Source organism: Tupaia chinensis, unplaced genomic scaffold, assembly GCF_000334495.1.
Source record: "Tupaia chinensis unplaced genomic scaffold, TupChi_1.0 Scaffold000682_1, whole genome shotgun sequence".
Classification (NCBI taxonomy): domain Eukaryota; kingdom Metazoa; phylum Chordata; class Mammalia; order Scandentia; family Tupaiidae; genus Tupaia; species Tupaia belangeri.
The window spans coordinates 3214785-3238876 of NW_006160205.1; the positions used below are offsets into that span (position 1 = coordinate 3214785).

The window sequence follows — 24092 nt, forward strand, 5'->3', positions numbered from 1 at the left end:
GACCTGTGGTGTGGCCATCCTACTGGGGAGTGAGTTCCCACCTTCTGTCTCTCTGGCTTTCTGGTAAGCGCCCACACCCTATAGCAAAGATGTCTCAAAAAAAAAAAAAAAAAGAAGAAGAAATAGTTTGGAGACTTGTATTTACAGAGACATCTGGCAGTAAATTGATCATCACAAATAAACTGGTGAGATTTGTTATAAATAGAAATATACATATGTGTCTTAAAAACTAAATTTAGTACAAATTTTAATCTATAAGAAATAACTTATAATTGACTGAGATCTTAGTTGGAAGCTTCTATGTGTCTACTGAGGTATGCATATGAATATTTGTCAACCCTTTATTTTTCCAGAAAACTAAATGATAGGTTTATTTGAACAGATGTATGAAGCATCACAGAATCATTGTGTCCTACCTTCATTTTACATTAGGCTTGTTATTTACAGAAACAGTGGGCTTTGTTATTAACTAAATGTATCTCCATTTCTCTTTGTGAAGTGTGAATCTGTGTAGTCCTAAGTTTTGGCTCTGTCTGTTTAGCTATTTATTTTTTTAATTGATGCCAGTCATGAAGAAAGGAGAACCAATCAGCTGTGGAAGCCTTTTTATTTTTACTTTCCTGTAGGAACAGTTACCCTGTGAAAACTATTATACTGCAATGGTAGACGGATAGATATCCTGTTTATAGATTAATAAATGGGTCCTTCAGCAAGTTGCCAATTTTATGGGTGTTCTCTATATTAACTCTCTAACTAATGATGATGGAGTATACATATTCCCATTCATCAAGATGACATAAGTCTGAGGTGATTGGACAAAATACTGCTCAGAAAGAATATGCCAATAAATATTCTTAATCTGCACCAGTGTAGCTCCTATTACAAATAAAATATAGATATTGCATTAAGAGCAATGAGTATCCTGCCTTGAAAGCAATTATCTGTTAAGCTGGGAAGGCAGTTTTGTAACCAAAATATTTCTTAACTGTCAATTCTAGTAGCTCATTTCTTAAGTGAGAATTGTATTATTCCTCCTTTCTTAAGTCTTTTGATGCCTCTTGGTGAAATAGTATGACCAAAATATTTTTGTTCTTTTTTTTTAAAACTTCTAATGGTTCTATGACCAAATTATATTTTATGGTAGTTTTGCAAGAGCTGTTTAAGCACATGGCACTCAAACAGGAACCTGGTATTTGCCATCCTAAATTTCTAAGTAGCTTTCATCATTATGGCATTTCCCAAGATCCTTGATTCTGAGATGTTGGGAAATGTCTCTGAAAAAATACATGTTTCTGCTATTCCCTCAAATCTCAGTGTCCTTTCGTCTTTTGAATTCCTTGTCTCCTATCCCTGTTTACAATTCCAACCAATACAGTAATTCCATCTTCAGATTTTATCTTACTTTTTAAATTAATTAGTTTTTTAGAGTTTTGTTTGTTTTGTTTTTACCTTTAGGCATGTGCACTTGACAGAGAAAGAAACAGACAGAGACAGTGAGATGGAAAGTGAAAAATCCCCCCCCCAGGGGGGAATAGCCACTACCAACCCTTCTCCATTACCCTCCCAGGATCTTGGGCATATATGCACACATGTCCAGTTGCCCAGTGTGATTTTTCAAGCCACTGGTACCGGGACTCGAACTGCAGTTGTCCATGTTGGAATCCAACAACATAACTGATATGCCATCTGCTGGCCCCCAGATTTTTTTTCTTTTTCTTTCTTCCTTCCTTTCTTTTAGGTTTTTGCTGTATAGCTGTGCTTGCCAGAGAGACAGATCAAGACAGACAGAGGGAAAGTGAGAAATCGCCACCCAGGGGTAATGGCCACACCACGTTCCATTTTCCTCTTAGGATTTTGGGCACGTAGACATGCCAGGTGTGATTCTCAAACTGCTGGGTCTGGGACTTGAATCATGGGACCACGTGGAAGTTTAGCACCTTAACTACCTTGCCACCTCACTGGCTCCCAGATTTTTTCCTCTTTGAATATCCTGTTAGTAGTTGACTTAACTACTATGACCATGTTGGCTGACAACTGGGGAAGCTTGTATGTCCAGGGTACTTGTGATTGTTGCCTTTGATGGTCAAAGCCATCATTCTTGCAGAGTCAGTCATTCCACAGAATCCATGGTTATTGTTTTCAGGACCTCCCTCAATACCAAAATCTAAGGATGCTTCAAGTCCTTTGTAAAATGACATAATATTCCCATAAAACCAACACACATCCTTTCACGAACTTTAAATCATCTGTAGACTACTTCTAAGTAACCCTTAGCATCTCAGATATAAGTGAAAAGGAAAATATATACAATGTCAACATTTTTCTATTAGGGAGCTTCTCATAACAGTTGGTGTGACTTGGCTGTGTCCATGATTGGTTCAGTCTATGAATGTAGGGGCCATGAATACAGAAAGCCATCTGTACTATAAATTCAACCTAAATAGCGAAATGATTGGCATCTCTGTAGAGAAGGACCCTAATCACTTAACCTGTGCCATCCTGTGCTTCTAACTACAAATATGCTTAAATTTGACAACTCCCTGCAGATCAAATTTCCAATCCATTGACTCTTCTGGAGAAAATGACTAAATTAGGGTGTGATAAGTTAGAACACAGATGGTCTGCTAAAGCTCACACAAGCTAGAATACAAATTATGTGATCAGATTATGTTTTTAGGGAGCATTACTTAGATCTTATGCTTTATGGAACCCTGGAAAACTTGTCTTAAGACAAATATTTGTTTTGAGAGAAAGTATGACTTGCCGATTTTTATTGTGTAGTATTCACAGTGTTTTTAGCAGTATTCACAGTGGAAGGAACTGGGTCCTAACTAGTGTTAGAAGTCCATAGTCAACATTTTGACTTATGTAACCTAAGCATGCATAATTACCCAGTCTGAGTATTTTGTTATAACAACAGTAATGGACACAGGTTGTAGGTGATTATTATGCTGGATGTGAACTGGATTTCTTCACTGCCTGACATTTTCCTAGTAAGATGTAAAGTTTAAATTATAATTATCAAAATTTTATGTAACTCCACAGTTTGAGAAACAAATATATAATACATGTGCTTTGATTCGTTCCCTCTCTCCCATGACAGGCACTGTTAAAGATTACTCATGAAACCAGCACCATTCCAGATGACACAGCCACTTACAGAGAACAGAATTACCAAGGCTTCCAGTGGCCTTTCCACTCTTATATCTAAAATCTATACTGATGGTGATGCTCTAGTGATATTTCTTCACTAGAATTTTCAGGGACCAACAGATAGCATAATGGTTACCTCACTGGCCTCCCATGTTGTTGACCACTGTTCAAATCCCAGACCCAGCGGCTTAAAACTCAACACTGAGCGTGCGTGCGTGCATGCTCAAAATTACAAAAGAAGAATGGAGGAGAAGGGATTGCTGCATGGCCATCTCCCCTGGGGGGTGGTTTCTTGCTTTTTGTCTCTCTGTCAAGCACCTGTGCCCTATAGCAAAAAAATTCTCTTAAAAAAAAAAAGTATTTTCACAATAATGATTATAAATAACAGCAGTAAGGGGATAAATCTGGTTGTGTCAGATAGGAGGAGATGTGTTTCTTAAGGACATCTATTCCAGCTTAGAAAAGTCCAGGTTTTGAAAACTATCTTATACCTCATTGCCATTCTAGTCCTTCTAAGTAGGGATTATAAACCATAAGATCTGGACAAGTTGTTATCAGTAAACAGGAAACATCTTGGAAGTAAAGAACTAAAAATTTATTGGTCCATAAACTATAAAAGCTACATTACCTCTGATTAATATATTTTTTTCCTCTAGGCTTTTGCCATAGGGGGCACCTATGTTTTTCCTATAGGGGAGAGAGAGAGAGAGAGAGAGAAAGGGAGGGAGGGAGGGAGGGAGGGAGGGAGAAATCACCCCCCATGGGAAATGGCCATGCCACAATTCCTTCCTTCATTTTTCTCCTGGGATTTTGGGCATGCACACACATGTACCCCAGCATGAGTTTCAAGCCATCACATCAGGGATTTCAATTATGGTCGAAGAATCCAGCCGCCTTAACCACCACGCTACCTGCTGGCCCACTTCTGATTGATTTTAACTGAGCAATATTTCACGCTAAGCCTTAGTCATCAAAATGTAGGACTCAGAAGCATGCCCTTGAAGATGGGTCCAAAACAGTATTAGAGCTCTTGGCTAATCTTAAGAGTCACTGGTTATAGACAGAGAGTTAGAGCGGGTGGAAAGAGTGAGGACTTTCAAATAACACTGACTTGGGTCAGATCCCACCTCCATCATTTAGTTGCTGTGTGGCATTGAACATGTTATTTAAGCTCTTTAGGTCTCAGTTGACTTACTTGGGAAGATTTTGTGCATAATTCCTAGTACTTAGGAAAATCAATACTCCATAAATCATAAACCACCATATGATTTTACTTATTCTAGTGAGGAAAAAATTACTGGACATAAATAGGTAAGGAATTCAGGAGGAGAATAGACAGATCAAGGGCAAATTAAACACATTTCCTTTGGTTCACTATGGCTGTTCTCACAAGTCAGGTAGAATGGAAACTTGGCTTTCCCTCAAAATATTGTTCCCAGAGGATTCATTTATCAGATGTCATTTTCATGCCATCAGTTTAACAAAGTTGGAGTAAAATAAATGCCTTATCTTAATTGGCAAATTTTAAAAGTCCAAAATGTTATTTAGTATTAAGAGTAACGGTTAGGATATTTACTTTTCATTCTGAGATTTTTCAGGCTGGATCATGAACCCACTAAAATTATTTCCTTTTCTCTTGGGGGGAAAAAAATTGAAGGACAGAATGAGAAGTGTTTTTTGCTTGTTTTAGGAAAGCTGTTTATTTATTTATTTTTTTCCTTGAGAGCTTTTTGCTATAGGGCATGTGCTCTTGCAAGAAAGAGAGAGACAGAGAGATAGAAAGCGAGAAATCACCCCCCACACACACACCCAAGTGGGGTGGCCATGCCGCAATCCTTTCTCCTCCATTCTCTTCTCAGGATCCTGGGCATGCATGTACACATGTCCGGCGTGAGTTTAAGCCACCGGGTCCGGGACTCAAACTGCGGTCGGCTTCATGGGAGTTCAGCGACATACCCGTTAGGCTAACTGCTGGTCCCAGGAAAGCTGTTTTTCACATGCAGCTACTTTGGAGGGTACATCCATTGTTTTAACTGAATGATCCTTGCACTTGGATTTGAACAAAATAAAATAATTTCAAACTTCTCAGAACAAACCAAAGGTAGAAAAGTAAGCCTGAGAAGAGAAAAGTAAGCTGGAGAAGCTTGCATGAATTTTAGCAGAAGGCAAATCTGGTCCCAGTTAAACTGATCTACTAGTTTATCTGTGAGATTACAACAAAGTCCAAGATTGAATTCCTCACCTGACTTACTTCCTTATTGACTGAATCCGTTCAGACTCCCCTCTAATTTAGCAGAGTATTTTTATTAAAGCCAGACAAACATCAATTATCCAAACGGCATCTAATTTCCTTCACCATTTATTTTCCTTCGTTGGCTGCCAATGGATTAGAAGACATGATTAGAATTCAAAAAAAAAAGCAACCCCCCCCCAAAAAAAAAAAGAAAAAAACAGTTCCACAAAAACAGATGCTTAAACAAGAGCAACAATGTTCCGAATTTAAATAACCTTGTGGTTTTTAAAAAGTCCTTATCTTGACAATATAAACATGCTTGCTTGATTTTTATCAACCTAATGGCCACAGCAGTGAGACTAAATTAGCATGCCAATTTGGAATAGGCAGAGACAAAACTCAATTCTTGTACTTACTGTGCTGCCTGCTTTTGCTACAGTATTGCTACAGTATTGCTACAGTATATTGTAACTGCAGCACTTAACTGTTTGCAATAACCATTGCTGAATTGGCTGGCTTATTTGTTCACAACGAAGCAGTGTCAGGGAGGGGGAAAAGAACACAAAGCAATAGCATTCATTTTATGAACTTGTTAAAAGTATAGGTTTCATTTTAAAGATGTGATATCAAGATTGGAATGAACACATTTAAATAATTGGCCACTATAGCTTAGGTACCATAATGTTGTCAGTGATGGCAAGAAAATGATGCAAGAACAACTACAAACTTAAAACCTGAAAAATGCTGTTAAAGAAATATCAAATGATGCAAAAGGGGGGGATGGTGGATGCTTGCAGTGTATTTGAGGGAAACTGAAGCAGATCATGTCAGAGATTAGAAAATAGATCTATGGACCAAACCTGGCCTACCACTTGTTTTTGTGAATAAATTTTATTGAAGAATAGAGAAATAAGATATATGTGGGACACAGAAAGTGTTTATTACCTGTTGATGATAATGTTATCATCAACAGATATAGTATAGTATTCTACACTGGACTGGTCTGAGGTGTATTTCATGTTGGATAAATTCTCTTTATAAGCTAAATAATGTATAGTGATTGAATCTATTAAGAATAATAATAATAAAAGATGTATAGTAATTAAATGTTAAAAATTTTCATTAAAAATTTAAAATGCCAAAAATCTAAATAAATAAAATAATTAACATTTATTGGAACACAGTCACGTTCATTCACATGTTGTTTTTCTATTACTGCTTTTGTACTACAATGACAAGGTTAAGTATTGGATCATCAGGAAAGTCGTGATGCATTTTTGCATAGAAAGTCATAGACCAATACATCATGTCTTTCCCAAAGACCTAATGTTGTAACAGAGACTGGGCCACAAAATCAAAAATATGTTAAGTACTTCCTAGTCCTTGGCAGAAGAAGTTTGCTGACCCCTGGTATACATCATTGACTTCCCCCTGGGATTGTTCAGCTGTTCTGGACTGCCTCTAATGTGCTATGGTAGAACAGGTGTTGGTTTGAACTGTGATTAGTTAATGACTGAGAGACCCTAAATTCTCTGAACCTCTGTTCATCCATAAGGTAGAGATTTTTTGTTTCTTTTTTAAAATGTGTCTTATAAGTTTAGCATAACTGCATTGTGGATGATGAATATATTTTATTTCCCTTCCTGACCTCTCTGAAATGTGTAGGTATCTTGAAATCAGGTGCTTCTCCAACTTTTCCTGGTGTTTGTTAGGTAAACCTGCACGCATTGGCCCCTGCTGGATGGTCTGTCTCATTCACCTTCAACTATGTTTCGCAAACCTTAGGCAACTGATACTTCAGGTTCTGTGCAGTTTGTCGAACACACCAGGCTCTTTTCTGTATTCTCACTTTGACCTATGGTATTCTGTGGTCCTGAGATATTCTTTCCCCTCTTGTAATCTACCTGGCCTTTTCCCGATTGTCCTTCAAACCCTATCTTAAATGTCTCTGCCCCTGAAAGGCCCTTCCTGACATCCAGTCTAACAAGAATCCTGTCCTGTGATTCTCCAAGTACTAGATTTCCTTCTTCGTAACTATTAGCATGGGTTGCAGTTTTATATGTGTTCAATATATATGCATAGAACAAATATCTCACTTTTTATTGAGCAATATGGCAGTACTTGCATTTCATTAAAGGGAATCAGAAGAGGGACCAGCAGATGTCATAATGGTTACATCACTGGACTCCCACTTAGTCGACCACAGTTTGAGTTCCAGACCCAGTAGCTTAAAACACACAGTGGGTGCATGTGTGTGGCCAAAATCCTGAGAGGAGAATGGAGGATAAGGGATTGTGGTGTGGCCATCCCCCCAGGGAGTGATTTCTTGCTTTCTGTCTCTCTGCCTCGCAGGGGAGCACACACACCCTGTAGCAAAAATCACTCTCTTAAAAAAAGGGGGGGGGAGGGACTAGAATAATGTTGAAGAAGAACTGAATTTTGGAATCTCACAGCATGCAGACTATATAAGTTGGCACACTGCTTTTACCTCTGAATCTTGGTTTTCTTATCTGTAATTTCTAGCTCATAAGTCTATGCAAAATCAGCAATGGTGATGATAAGAAAGTACTAAGCACCACACATTTTGTAGGGCCTCAGTGGGTTTGCTGTCTCTTAGGGACATTTAACACAGATACACCACAGCAGGTATAGCTGTAGCCCTGGTGATTCTCCTAGATCTCCACTTCAGTTTCCTTGTCTATAAAATGCGCATGATACTATACTCTTCATATAATGTCCATGGTTTAAATGTGTTAATACATGTAAAATCATTAGCATACTGTATACTATATACTAAATGCTTAGTAATTGTTAGTTATTCCTGTATTTGTGATTATTATTAATACATTAATTCTTAAACATTATGGATACTTTTTAAAAATTTATTTTTTATATTACATTTATTCATATATATCTTTACAGTGTATTACACTTCTTTTTCCAGCATGATTACCATGCATATCAGTCAAGACAAAGGCATTACTATTCACATCATCATGATCAAATAACTTTTCATCATTTTTTCCAGATAATGATGATTATTATTACTTATTCTCATTTTTTAAAATATTCAATCACTATATATCATTTAATTTGTAAAGAGAATTTACCCAATATGTAATACTTCTCAGACCAGTCCAGTTGAGAATACTATACCTGTTATCATCAGCAGGTAATAAACCATTTCTATGTCCTGCTAATGTCATTATGGATACTTTTTCAAAACAGTCAAAATAGGTTCTTGCAAAGAATTTACAGTTCTCCCATACCCCATCCTGTAGTCTATGCTGTGGGTCACCACCTGTCATTATCTGCCCTTGAGGTCATATCCAATGGGAGCAATGAAGTCATGGGTCTCATCTAAAATTATTCAAAAAGTGTGTGTGTGTGTGTGTGTGTGTGAATTTATCTGACTGCAATCTGATACTCATCAGATACTCAAAGGGATCTATGTTCCAAGAAAGGGAGATAGATTAGTATTACTATTGATTTTGGTTGGTTTGTTTATTTGGAGTTGAGAGGAGCTTGATAAATAGCAAGGGCTGTAGCTTTTCCTCTTTGAAGTTCATTCCTTTTTTTTTTTTTTAAATTGTGGGCTGAAGTCTGCATCCAGAGGGAGTGTGCAAAGCTGAACACACAGAGGCATTTGAAAACTGTGCATTTGGACTGCCCAGCCACCTGCACAGCTGCCAGCAGCTGCTGGGGTTTCATCTTGGGAACAGCTCTCTGGGGTCTGGAGACCTGGGATCTGCACCTTCACTGCCTCATTAGATGATCTTTACTTTTGTGAAACAGTAAATAGCAATCCTTGCGATTCTCCCGAGAATCTGAAAAAGCCTCTGTTCCTAAAACCACTTAGGAATCTTCTGGGAAAATCTCTGGGTTTTACTTAAATAGACCTAGCAGTGACCTTTTATTTTATTTATTTTTTAACATTCTCTTTGCTAGATCAAAAAAAAAAAATAAAAAGACAATTAAAAGTTGTTACTGGTATTATCGTGGCACAGCAGTTAGCGGTTGTAAAACGAACAAACGCAAGGCACCCATTGAAAATGTGATATGCTTTATAAATGCTAAATAATAATAACGATGTCACAAGGCTTTCATTTTTAAACTGTCTTAATTTCATTCTCAGTTTGAGATTGCAGATTACAGTAGTTAATTATAGAAATTGGCCCAAAGTGAAACCTTAAATCAGATTTCCATTAAAGCGCATGACTGCAGCAAATGACTGTATAGTGGGAGGGAAAGCGAGAATGGTGAGTGAGGTCTTTCCGCCACCCCGGGTGGTGATTTTCCATAGCGCAGTATGGCCCACTGTGAGTCCTCAAAACTTCACTCCCCTGAACTGAGGATTCTGTGTGTCTTACTGTGAGCCTCTATGTCTTACTGCTCCTCTCACATTCTCTCAAATTCTCACATGGCTGCTCTAGGCTTCTCTCTCTCTCTCATGCACTCACTTTTCGTTCTGTCTCTCTTTTATCACTTTCCCGCTCCCTCCCAAGGAGATGCTTTTAAGACTTGCCTTCACCTGCTCTAGAAAAGGAAGTAAATGCAAAAGGAGCCGAATTCCCCCTCTCTGCCTCACATGCATCTTCTGGGGTCATTGCACCATTCAGTCTGTAAGTTCCTCCATGAACTGAGTTGCTGACTTCTCTGCCTTTCTCCTGACTGCTTGCTTCTACCAGAGAGCCAGGTGTTTCCCTCTCTGCTGGAACATCACTTGTTCCAATGCCTCACTCATCACTATCCCTGTTCTGGTCTTGACTTCATGGGGGTGTTGATAGACCCAGAATTGTAATTTTCAGTTTCCTAGTCTGGCTCTCAAGTTGATCTTTTAATTCCTTGAGGGAAGTGATGGTATCTTATTCTTCTCCATATCCCAAGCACTTACCTCTGTCTTGTACGAAGGAAACAGTCTTCATGTATCTATTGAGATTAATTTATTCTTTAAATCATTATTTATTAGATGATTGCATCATGTCTTGGATCATGCTGGAAAAAAATGGGTAGTCCTTGTTTTAAAGGTGCACAAAGATAATTCACATAGGAAAGTCACATTTTAGAAGTGAGAAAAAAAGGATGAACTGCACTGAGACCAGAAATGATCCATTGCTCAGTTTATCTAACAGAGCCAAATATTTTTTTCCCAGTTGAGTTGGTTGGCTTACTTTTAGGCACAAGTTTTTGTAGGAAGAGTATCTTGTTTTTAAGGAATGTAGTCTTTTTTTTTTTTATTTTAAATTTTTTTTATAATTACCTGAGGGCATGAACACTTGTCAGAGAGAAAGGAAGTGTTAGCTACTGGAGTGTTGTCATGCTGCAGTCCTTTTTCCTCCTTTTCTCCATCCAGAAAGGATTTGGGGCATACATACACTCATGCCTGGTGTGGCTTTTAAGTTACCGGGGCCAGGACATGAACCACTGTTGGCCATGTGAGATCCAGCTTTCTTTACACAGCACCTGGCTGCTGACTACTCGGCTGACTCAGTATCCATATTTGATGTTGGGCTCTCCTTAAATACAGCGAGATATTGACGTATGAGAGACTCATAGGAGGGGCTGCTGAGGCAGCTCCAGGTCCGCATCTCCTGTCAGACTCTCACTCCAGGCCCTTCTCCCACTGAGTAGACTTGAATCATGGGGTCACAAGCATCTTTCCTCCTAAACCCCACTTCTGCCAAGTTAGATGAATTTCTGTAAATTCACCATGTATGTTCTAACTGTTCTACAAAACAATCAGACCTTTGGAAATGGATTAAACAGAACTCACCCTGACTTGGTGCAATGGGCGAGTGTCTCTAAGAGATGACGTGTGAACTCGCCTTAATGAATGTGCAGGTTGGAACATGGCAGAGGTGTGCAGGTGCCAGTGTGTGCTTTACTAGAAAGCTTTGCTCTTCTGCACAGACCTTAGTGAGCCTCAGCAGTTCCTGTGTTTCCATCCTGGACCCCATGGAGTCATTATCGCTCCTGAGTGTTTTTCTTCCATTGTTCTGGCAAGTTTCTCTCCATCCCACGGTTATTTGGAAACTACTGCTGTACCAAGCCTCAGTGCTAACAGCATTTAATAGCTGTCATTAGGAAGCAAGCTTCTGCTAACCAGTCAGCCTGCTGTGAACGGTAATGGGAGAGTTCTTTTTTGGGAGTAGCCCCAATCTCTAGTTGGTTCGAAAACTATTGCTCATTTATTTTATTCTTAAGACATTACCTTTTTATTGAACTTCATTGAATTCGTGTTCTCATTATATTAGATTTCAACGTTTTTGCACGCCAAGAAAGGTTTTCTTACTTACATTTTCTCCCTAGGTAACCTACCCACTTTCATCACTTCTTATTGAATAAATGCATGTATAACTATTCATTTAATACATGTAAATACATATGTTAAATATTTCACATACATTATCTCATTTGAGCCTTTTAACGACCTTCTTGACTAGATACTGCAGGGTGAATACCCCTTATCCAAAATCCTGAGACTAGAAGTGTTGAGGATTTTTTATTTTTGTAATATTTACATATACATGAGGTACTCTGGGAGTGGGGCCCAAGTCTAAACACAGAATTTATTTATGTTCCATATGTATCTTACATACATAATCTGCAGCTGCTTTTATGCAATGTTTTAATAATTTTGTGCATGACATACTACGTGGGCACACTTGCATGGGGGGATCTGAGTGTGTGCAGAAAGGATAGAAGATATATTACAACCGAAGGGGACTGAGAAGGTCTTTTTTTCCTTTGGGAACTCTTAATAAACTGTGCTGTATATCTGTGTTTTGCCTGACCTGTCACATGAGGTCAGATGGTGGAATTTCCACTTTTGGCATCATGTCGGCACTCAGAAAGTTTCAGATTTTGGAGCATTAGATGTTACATGACTTGCCTAGGGTCCACGCTCTAGCAGTGGGCATGAATAAACCAATCAGTGGGCATTCTAGAGAGCTGACTTTGAACCTCACCACTGCTACCTGTTATTACCTACATGACCTTTGGCTACATCCCCTGAATGCACCCAGTGTCTTTATCAGCTAGAGGGCCAGTTATTACCATACTTAACGAATAGCTTTGTGGGAAGGATCAAAATAAAAATGAGAATTTAAGTAATGGCACTTTCTAAACAGTTAAGTGCTATAGAAATGTAAGATACTCTTTCTTCCTGTGTTTTGTGTAGTTAATTTACCGTATTGAAATAACGGGATTTAAAAATGGCATGCAGCATGCACGTACATGCTTTGCAATTAGTGTAGTATAATTTAATTGTGACTCCATTGTTGGAATTTTGATGCCTCCAGCTTGATGAATAGCCATTTTCCGTGGGTGTTATCAATTAATCTAGGTAATGAATTCTCTTCATTATCTCATTCTTCATGTTAATTATACAGGATTTTCTTATGCCTATTTATCAAGTCAGGACAAGCACAATTTTTTTGGGTCCACATGCCTTTGAATATGGAATGTGTACAAACAGGTTAACAGGACAAGTTTAAATTTACATTTTTTAAAAATTCCAGTCAATGACTCGACTTTCTCTACATCATTACTTATGTTATGAGCTTGTTTCTCTTTATTGTAGGGGTCTTTTTTTTTTTTTTAAATCAAAAGGATCGTTATCTAAGGTAATTAAGCTATCTCCGACTTTCGAGAATATAGCTCTAGCATATCAAAGAGGTATTAAGAAAGCTTGGAGAAGTTTGAATATTTACTTAATAATACAGAACAACTTAGTAGTAGGTTCCTGGTTCGGAAATATTCCAGGAGACACCATGACAGATCAAAATTTAAGCATAAACTATGGAGAGAAAGGACATAAGTGTATGAAATTTTAAAGGACATCACACACACACTCACACACACACACACAAAAAAAACAACAATTAAAAGATAGTATATAACAAATAGACAAACAAATGGTGATTTAAATCATTTGAAATTCAGAGGAGTGCTTAATGGGATAATATTGGCTGACTTGGTAATGTTAAATATTGATATTTATTCATTACTGTTAATTTTCTTAACATGTTTTTATATTTTGTGCTTTATGTAAAAAAAAAAAGAGAGAGAGATCGCGGCTGTTAGCATGTTGGTGAGCAACTTTCTGTATATTTTTTAATTTCAGGTTGAAGCCATCCTTGTCAACATTTTTGGTGGTATTGTCAACTGTGCCATTATTGCCAATGGGATCACGAAAGCCTGCCGTGAGCTAGAACTCAAAGTACCCCTGGTGGTCCGGCTTGAAGGTGAGTCACGGTAGATTCCCTTGTTACCCCTTCCCCAAGGTCAGGTGATCAGCATCTTCTGGACTCACACATGTCCTGAGATAACTAAGGAAATGTTCGGTTGAATACAATGAACAAACGTTGCACAACGGAACCTCTCTGAACCTCCAACAGGGTAAGATAAGTTGCAACTCTCCAAGAAAGGCAGGTATGTTAAGACTCCACGTTCCCCAAATTTACTCCACAGTGTAAGTCCCTTTATTATGAAATGTTTAATGAAATTAAGTATTCTGGAGGAAATGGTCTTGAGTAGTGCTGCTCTCAAAGTATTATTCATCATGAGAGTACAACAGTTCTCGAACATTTTGATCTCAGGACCTCTTTTCTTGTTAAAATTGAGTACTCCAAAGAGCTTTCGTTTAGTTTGAGTTATTCCTATCAGCTGCTATCAATTGATTTAATTAATTAATTTGGTAATAGGAATTACATGGAATTTTAAACATTACTTCCTTTTTTATAATAAAATTTTCAGTTTCGTATTTTCTATTTTTAGATGATATATTTTACATAGTAAAGTATATTTGTTACATATGCTATTAAAATTGACTTCTAAAGAATTTAAGAATAGTAGCATCATTTTACAGTTTCATAAATCCCTTTTTAAAATCTAGCTTAATATTTGTTTCTCCATTAAATCTTTTGTATTATGGTGCTTTGGTTGAAGCATATGAAGAAAATGTGGTATCACAGACATACATATTTAGGAATGGAAGGAGTTTTTAGTAGTTTTTAAATTTGGTTGTGAATTTTTTTCTTTGGTACTATACTAAAAATCTGTTAATAATAGTTTCTTTATTAAAGGTTAGTTTTCATGTAGAATCTGAAACTACCTCAGTGAACTTTCCATACTCTATTATATTAAAATCCAGTGGTCTGTCTTGCCCATTAAGTGTGTTTTATCCATGTATGATTTGTAATATCGTGCATTGATCATTTGGAAAATTTCAGATTATGCAGTTCTTCTAAAGGTTGGTACATTTCAACTTGCAAAAGAAAATCACATTTGTCGGGAACCAGCAGTTAGCATAATGGCTATGTCGCTGGACTCCCACGTAGTCGACCGCGGTTCGTGTCCCGGACCCGGTGGCTTAAAACTCACGCCGGGCGCGTGTGCGTGCGTGCCCAAGATCCCGAGAGGAGAATGGAGGAGAAGGGATTGCGGCGTGACCATCCCCCCTGGGGGGTGATTTCTCGCTTTCTGTCTCTATGTCTCTCTCTGTCTGAGGAGAATGGAGGAGAAGGGATTGCGGCGTGACCATCCCCCCGGTGAGGTGATTTCTCGCTTTCTGTCTCTATGTCTCTCTCTGTCTGTCTGGCGAGCGCACGCGCCCTACAGTGAAAATCTCTCAAAAAAAAAAAAAAAAAGAAAGAAAGAAAATCACATTTGTTAATATCACCATTCTCATCAGAAAATTTATAAGTGGTAGGAAGCTGTCTAGTTTACAAGACATACACAAATTTTTAAGAATTGAAATTTCACTTTAAAGTATACATTTTATCAGCCACAGAGCAATCAGTTGTTCTCTTTGATGTAACAAATTCACTTCATTCATTTTTGAGAAGATGTCTGCCATGAAGCCAAGTCTGAATAACCGTGTGTGTCGGGTATTCTGTTAAGTAACAGTGGTGTCCATGGAAGAGTAGGTTAGCTCAATACTCAGACACAGTTGCACAAATACCTTTCCTTGGAACACCCATTCTAGTTCATAATGTCACAGAAGGGCCTTCAGTGTACTTGCCATTTGATCAAAAGAGTACTAAAAAGATGTGGATGCAAGGAGTGAGATTTAATAAAATTAATAAATTCAATAATATTTTACCATTCATCAAGGACATTTTTACCTGAAACTGGTAATATTTTACTGTAAGTATGTGGCAGTATAAAGTACAGTGGACACCAGTACAGTTTGTTGACACTGCCTGGATTCCATGGGAATGTGCCTGCACTTTTATCCACCCACCATTGCTTTTGCACTGTAAGTGCAGACGCCAACATGGTATTACCATCATTACTACTACCACAACTGCAAACATAAATTTTACCTTAGGGACACCCCCTCAACACACACAAGCACATACTCCAGTTCTATGGGCCTCACTTTGTGCTCCACTATATTAGAGAAACAAAAACAGACGTATTATTGTGAAAACGTTCGTAAGTCCTACCCACATCTTTGACAAACTCGCATTCCACTCACCCAGGAGCTCCCTTGTGTCTATGTCTACAATATCATTCTTGGGATGGTTAATTTCCCAACTCTCTGTACAGGGCTGTGCTTCCCTAGAGACCTTCTCCTCAAGATAAAGATATTCTGACCCCACCGTGTATCCCCAGCCATTGGAGTGCTGGCTCCAGAACAGCCACAGCTTGTTTTTCTCCTACACTTCTTTCTCTCTTTGTATCTCTTTCTTTTCTTACTCTCTGAACATTTTCATTCTATCTTCTTTTTTGGGACTGTCGCTTAGATCTGCACCATGTGGACTTGATAGAAATAATGACCACAAAGGTAAAATAAGAATAGCAGAACTTCCAGTTGACAAAGTTTAATATGGACATTAAAACCTATCAGTGAATTAAATCTTCTTAAAAATGGAAATGCAACATAATTGACCCCTATAAAAGCAGTAGAAGGAAAACAGTTGGCAGGGCTGCAGTGAAAATAATTGATCTAGGAGTTAATGAGTTCATTTGTATCAGTACAATTCAGATTGAAATGTTGATATCAGACTGTTTTGGTGGTCAAAGGGACCAGTGACTCTAACTGTAAGAATCAACTTCCCTCACTTTTGGGGGGTTTTGTTTTATTTTGTTAAGAGAGGTTTTTGCTAAAGGGTGCACATGCACTCACCAGAGAGACAGAGAGACAGAAAGTGAGAAATAACATCTCAGGCGAGATGGCCACACTGCAGTCCCTTTGCCTCTGTTCTCTCAGGATTTGGGGCACACATGCATATGTGCCCAGTGTGAATCTTATGCCACCAGGTCTGATACTCAAACCGTGGTCGAACACATGGGCGTTCAGTAATGTAACCATTACGCCACCTGCTGATCCCTCCTTCTCACATTTTTAAAGGGAAGGAGCAGGTTTCTGCAGTCGAATCCTGCCAGTGTGTCTGTCACTAGGAAATAACTAGAAATGGGTGCATACTGTGGCGGACTCATTCTTTCTGGTGATCTTCCTTGTGCCTTGTCAGCAGAGGCTCATAATTTACTAGTTATTGATGCATTTCTAGAAAACAAGGTTATCCCACTGTTAATATTTTCCCTAAAGGAGTACTTCTTTTATGTTCACACTATGAGTATTATCGCAGAAGTATTCTATGATCCTTGTTATACCCAAATGGAACACATGCTAAAATATGCAAAATACTATATTCAAGAGTATCTCCCTTAATAATCTCTGCTGTTTGTATCAGAGGTTTGTCTGAGGTACTAGATTTGAAATGTCTACGTTCTGTTTTTTTTTTTTTTTTTTTTTTTTACTTTTGTTTTTTTTTTTTTTTTTTTTTTTTTTTGAGAGAGGTTTTTGCTAAAGGGCGTGTGCACTTGCCAGAAAGACAGAAAGTGAGAAATCACCCCCGGGGGGGGGCACACCGCAACCCCTTCTCCTCTAGGGATCTTACGCAACGCACGCACATGCGCCTAGCGTGAGTTTAAGCCACTGGGTCCGGGACTCAAACCACAGTCAACTACATGGGAGTCCAGTGACACAGCCATTATGCTAACTGCTGGTCCCAATGTCTACATTCTTATATGATCACATTTGCATCTTTTAATTAAATGTACTTCCAAGGTATATGGTTGTGGTTATTTAAGTAATTAATATTTTAATAAGTACCATATGCAGGTTTTTGAGCTTTAGGCATTAAGGAGGATAACAAAAAACATGAAAAAAAATCTCAATTGCTAGATAACTGGAGAAATAAACAAAAATAATTTACAATACAAGACAATATAACAGACTTTAAAGTTTGAGGAAAATGGAATTAGCATACAAGTTTATTTAGCTGAAAAGAAATACTGAAACCTGGACTAGGGACCAGCAGATGGCGTAGTGGTTATGTCGCTGGATTCTCACATAGCCAACCACAGTCTGAGTTCTGGACCTGACAGCTTCAAACTCACACCGACTGCACGTGCATGCATGCCCAAAATTCCAAGAGGAGAATGGAGAAGAAATTATGGCATGGCCATCCTCCCACCCCCGGGTGGTGGGGTTAATTTCTAGTTTTCTGTCTCTCTCTCTCTCATAGCAGAAATCTCTCGGGGAGACAGGTGGGGAGAAAGAAAGAAAGAAAGAAACCCAGGTCAGCAGGTGGCATGGAGGTTAAGGCATAGGATCCCACATGGACAACTGCATGGTTCGAGTCCTGGACCCAATGGCTTGAAAATCACACTAGGGGCATGTATGTGTGCATGTATGCATGCCCAAAATCCCAAGAGGAGACTGGAGGAGAATGGATTGTGGCACGGTCATCCCCCTCGATGGGTGATTTCTCAGTTTTTCTTTGTGTGTATGTCTATCTCTCTCTTCCTCTTCCCCCCTCCCCCCTCCCCTCTGTGTATCTCTCTCTGTCTCTCTCTGGCAAGCTCACACATCCTTTAGCAAAAACTGAAAAAAGAAAATAAGAAACCCATGCATAGTTTTTTAATAATACATATTTTCTATGAACTCTTTGAATACTGCTCCCGCCATTTATGTAAAATGATAACACATGTTTGCCCTCCTGGGAACTGCTCTGTCTTTGTAGCAAAGCCATTGGGGGTCCCAGGCAGCCACCAGTCTGGCTTGCTGAATCTTTGGAAACATTGATGATGTCATGATGCCTACTGTATCATAAGGAATTGTTGTGATAACTCAAGATGAGTTCAAAAAGGACACTATCTCCCAAAGGCCACAAATGTCCTGGTGGTCTTTTTTTTTTTCTTTTTTTTTTTTTTTTTTATCACTACTCTTCTTTCTTCATTATAGCCCCTGTCCTGTAATGGGCACTGGGACCTTTATCAAGAGCAGGAAAGCCTTTGGCATTCTGGACTCCTAGCTGGTATTCTTTCCTTCCACTTGAGGAAATTGGTATCTTGTGTGACAAATATCCTTAAGTAAATATAGGCTCTCACACTCAATGCGATCGTACCAAGGATACTCAGTAATAATCCATATGTGTGAATTCTTGATGTGCGAACCACATCAAGACAAGACCTAGCCCCACATTTTATTGGTCCTGCATGGTGAACAACAGAAAGATGAGGCATTCTATCCTAACTGTACTCTTGGCACTGGTCAGAGATAGCAAAATGCAGAAATTTGGAGAAAATGTTATCCATAATGGCCCCATAAAGGGAAAACTAAATGCAAACCAAGCCAGTGCTCTTTACCCTGATGAAATGCAGACTCTTATGTGTCCCTCCAACTCAGTGTCCATTGTAGTTCAGCTTGCTCTCATTGGCATACCTCTCTATTTTAAGTCAGTTCTCAGAACTGACTACTATAACTATAGTGGATCTAGAGATGTAAAGTAGCAAATTAATATTATGAAAGGAAAATTTCCAAGTTGAGCCTGGAAGGGTATGTAAGGTTTAAATCACTGGATAGGAAGGAGGAGGCAGTTACTAGTTCAGAAGTCATCAAGTAAATCATCTTCCATAGCTGGGAGTTGGTACTGGGATCATGACAGTGACAAAGACTGAAACCCAGGACATGGGTAGATCAGAGGACTGTCCTGGAAAGACTGATGGCTTTGCAGCAATAAGTTATGGCTAAAAGAACAGAGTAGAAGCCAGAGTCAATGACATGAAGTAGAATCTAAAACCCAAGCAGCATTGCCACACAGATGTGAAAATGGAGTGAAGCAAGAACAGCAGAAAAAAAAAGAGATCTAAGGGCTTTAAAAGACCAAGCCAATGGTGGCGTAGTTGATGCCCTTGGGAAAGCCAGGGTGGGAGTTAGAAAACATTAGTTACATCCTCCCACGAGTAAGATGAAGCCGTAATGTCAGAATGCATGTGGAGAAGAGACATGGGACTTTGGAGATGATCCAAGGAGAAAGATGATAGACAAATAGATGTAACCCCAATTTTAAAGCCCCCTCTTCCCCCCAGGAAACCACACATAGGACTGGTTGTTTTGGAAGTTATTCTCCTGCAGGACAGCTCACTTAAAATAAGAGACCAGCTAAAAACAAAAATGTCTTTGCACAGAAAGTAGTCATCAGTGCTTCCACTGTGGAAAAGGTTGCTAGCTATAGGGACCTTTGGAGAATTTCTTTGATACTCAAATCTAAATTTTTTTATATGCCTTCCTCTGAGTCAAAATGTAAATTCTCTTCCCACAAATCTCTCTGTAACTAAAACATTTACTTATAGTTTGTCCATCCTTAAGAGTATGATTTAGTTCTGTCTGTTTTTCTAAACAGAACAGCCTTTCATTGTTTTTAATGGGAGGTGGGGGAAGTAGTATAGAAAGGCTAGGAACGTTTTGGACAGTTCTGTTAGTCACTTTTGACCTGACTTAACAGGTGAGTACTTTCTATTTTTACTGAGGATCTTCTCCGTGGTCTTCTTTCTTAGTAGCATTAAAATTGACTCACCCAGGCCCACAGATGGTGTGGTAGCTAAGGCGCTAGACTCCTACATGGCCGAGTGTTATTCAAGTCCCAGACCTGTTGCCTTACTTTCTCACTTTCTCTCTCTTTCTCCTTGTTTCTCTCTGGTGAGGGAAAATGCCCTGTAGTAAACTTTAAAATAATAATAATAAATAAAATTAAATAAATAATTCTTCTTAAAAGTTGGCTTACTTTCTAACACACACACTATTGTCTAGCTCTGGAGAGAGAGATGAGACAAGGGTCTCTATGATCCCAGCATCTGTGACAAGACCAGGTGACCTATAAAAGTATGATAGAAAAAATTTACCAGAGTCTGCATTACAATAATAAGTAACTATTATTGCTAACATTTATCAAATGCTTTCAAAGATGTAGGCACTCTGCCACATGTCTATATAATCTGAACAACTGTGAGATTTTTAATGACCAAAATAACAGACATTTCAAAAGCCTAATGGCATGTTTTGTTACTAGTATCTATTTCCTGTGACTAAAGTGGCCCCTCTCATTTATCCTGTGACCATTTGGAAGATCCAGGATCCTTGCCATAAATCTCACCAATTAGCAGCCCACATTTTAAAGACTCTGTTGCCCACACACAGTGTATTAGAAATGTCCTGATGAGAAAAGTTTTAATCAATCAAATCAGGCTTGATTTAGTGGGATTTTTGTGGACAAATTTTTGTTCTCAGCTGTATAATAATTACAAGCTGTTTTAACCAGTGGATAAGAAAAGGATTACTCTCCTCTTTGAAAATGGTAACTTTATAATTACATGTATTTACTTGCCTTATCAGAATAGAGCTCACCTGCTGAGACGCAGGATTATTTTTATTTAAAAGACTCCTGGGTGAATTGAACACCATGTATTGGGGAGAAATGTAGCCTTTTTAGATGATTTGTTTTTGGCATGAATAAAGAACAAATTATCTGAAATGAGTTTTTTTTTCCTTTTTGAAATGTATATAAAATATGACATTAAAAATTACCTAGATGGTTAATTTAGGCCAACCCATGATACTGTTGAAAAGTGTATACACGTCTGTTGACAGCTTTGTATATTCAGGATACAAATGTGTGCCAGCAAAGCTTTAGATTTTGTACAGTGGCTTTATAGTCCTGTTTCAGAATCCACCAGCATCGTCAGAGAATTTTTTAGAATGCATTTTAACTTATTTTTGTTCCATTTTAGTCTGTAGCCATCTTCATGTAATACTTGAAAGTAATATTTGGTCAGGTTTATATAGAGAGGGCACATTAGAGGAGACATACAGGTGCAGCCTGTACTGCTGGGTTGTCGAGAAAGTCATGATGCATTTTTGCATAGGAAAATATGTCATCTTTCCCGACCACCTAATACTTCGCAGATGATAGGTTTGTATTTCGGTGATGACTTTCAGAGAATGCCACATTCAGGCTGTTCACAGAGAGCACTATCTAAGCAGAAAGACTCTGGGAGAATGTGTTAGCACAGGGAAGACAACACAGCTTTCATCTCACAGCACCTTCTATTTATTGGCAGTGGCTTCCTGAAGTGCTGTGCCAAGAAGGATCTTGAGGCTATATTTCAGCTCGGTGTAAAAGTTCTTTGGTTTTTTATTGTGATTTCTGGCTTATATATAACCATCGTACATCTTTGTGGGGTACAGGATGGATTGTCAAAGCACAAGTAAGCGTGTAGTAAATCAAGTCAAGGATATAGACATATTCATCTTAATCAGCATTGAACATCTTGCTCTATGATTATTATTGTCCACTGTGTTTGTGGAAAAGGAGAGTAAAGGCATTTGAGCCGCCAAATTTGCTATTCTTATTTCAAAGAGACCCTAGATGGAATTTTCTTCCTATGAAATATGATTGCCTGACCATGTCAGGGTAGGAAGTGAGAAAGATCAAGGAAGCAAATTAAGCCAATTTTTACCTTCTTATTGGTACTTCAGCCACTGGGTCAGAAATGTGGATTATGTAGAATACAGGTCTGTAGGGGTTTTTTTGTTGTTTTTGGGTTTTTTTTTTTTGGTAAAAAGCAAGATTTTAGGCTTTGTAGGTTATGTATTCCCTGTCACAGTTACTCAACTTTGCCATTGTCGTGCATGAAACAGCCTTCAGCAGTACATAAAGGAATGGGCATGGCTGTACCACAGTAAATCTCTTTTTACGGAAATAGGCAGTGGAAGACATTTGGCTGATGGGCCACAGTTTGCAGATTCCTAGTATAGAGAAGAGCTGAGCCGCAAGACCTAGAATTCTGGAAACTTCCTGAGTTATCTGTGACTAAATCTCTATCTTCAACTCTTAAGAGTCAAGTAAGAATTTGTTGGGCTCTCAGAATCTACCTTCTCAAGGAAAATGCCATAGTAAAGTCCAACCAGTCATTTCTCCCACACAAGTGCAGGAACACTCTCAGTGATAAAGTGATGTTACTTCTTAGGCAACAGTAAAGATCCAAAGTCAGCATTTCAGGTAACAGTCTCATCCCATCAACATTACCTTTTTTTGGTTTTGATTTAGGTTTTTGCCATAGGACGTATGTGCTTGCCAGAGAGAGAGAGAGAGAGACAGTGAGAGGGAAAGTGAGAAATCACCCTCAATCCCCAGGGAGGATTGCTATGCCACAATTCCTTCTCCTCCTGGGATTTTTGGGCATGCACATATGTGCCTGGTGTGATTTTTCAAGCCTCCGGTTCTGGGACTTGAACCATAGTAGGCCATGTGAGAGTCTAGCACCTTAACTACCATGCCATCTGCTGGCTCCTATCAAAATTACCTTTGAAAATTCATCACAAACCCATAAATTAGAATATATATGGATTGCAGGCTCAGGGGAGGATTCAAGAAAGGCATGAAAGGAAGGTATTTACACAGACATGCGCTTATATAAACATTCCTTTTTAAAATGAATGGTCCCATCCCTGGCAGATGTAGGGCAATGAATACAGAATTATGAAATGTTCCTGTTTTCAGAGGGTCATTTCACTCTAGTTTAGTATGAAGACTCCCTTAACTTTGGTTTTCATTAACATATATGTTACTTTTGGGGTGGTTAACATAGTTATAAACAAAAGCATGAGCTCCTTGACATAAGCCCCTACCCCCACCCCGTGGATGTTAGACTTGATCCTAAAACCTCTCTTAGAGGATTAGAGGACATACACACCATTCTTGGAAATGCTCCAGAGAAGAACCTGGTCATCAGCTTCCTACTACCAAAGCTAGTAACTTCTGCTGTGATCATACGAACAGTTGTCACCTTCACACCCTGGGTGTTGGTTCCTTCTTACCATGGGAGCAGAAATCTTGAAGCCTGTTAGGACTGGATATGATACAGTCCCGCAGGACACCTTATGTCATCTCTAATTCTCATGAAATATGAGCGATATAAAGTATTTAGATAAGTTATTCATCTAAGAAATAGGTAGTGTCCAAATTGCGATTAGGGTCATTCACCCACTCAGGAACAGAACCAGGTTTAAAAATCTCATCTTCTGGGACCAGCAGGTTACATAACGATTATGTCGTTGGACTCCCATATGGCCGACTGTGGTTCGAGTCCTGGACCCGGTGACTTGTAACTCATGCTGGATGCGTGCACATACTTGCCCAAAATCCCAGGAGGGAAAGGTTTGCAGTGTGTCCACCCTCCACCCCCTTGGCGGGGGTGATTTCTTGCTTTCTGTCTCTCTGGCAAGCGCACATACCCTATAGCAAAAATCTCTTTTAAAAAAAAACTCATTTATAAAATGTGAATAAAAATAGGACAACTTTATAGGATTGTTGTAAAGAACAGAAGAGTTTTTCAGTAAGTTAGACTAGTT

At 38.7% G+C, this 24092-nt stretch overlaps 1 protein-coding gene across 1 annotated transcript in view; it reads left to right on the forward strand.

The window, feature by feature from the left end:
• SUCLG2 (succinate-CoA ligase GDP-forming subunit beta) overlaps positions 1-24092 on the forward strand; it is a 303376-nt gene that overhangs the window by 269282 nt on the left and 10002 nt on the right. Inside the window, exon 10 of the mRNA XM_006160361.3 lies at positions 13512-13632. Within this exon, the coding sequence (XP_006160423.3) occupies positions 13512-13632 (121 nt within the window). The remainder of the gene's footprint in view (positions 1-13511; positions 13633-24092) is intronic.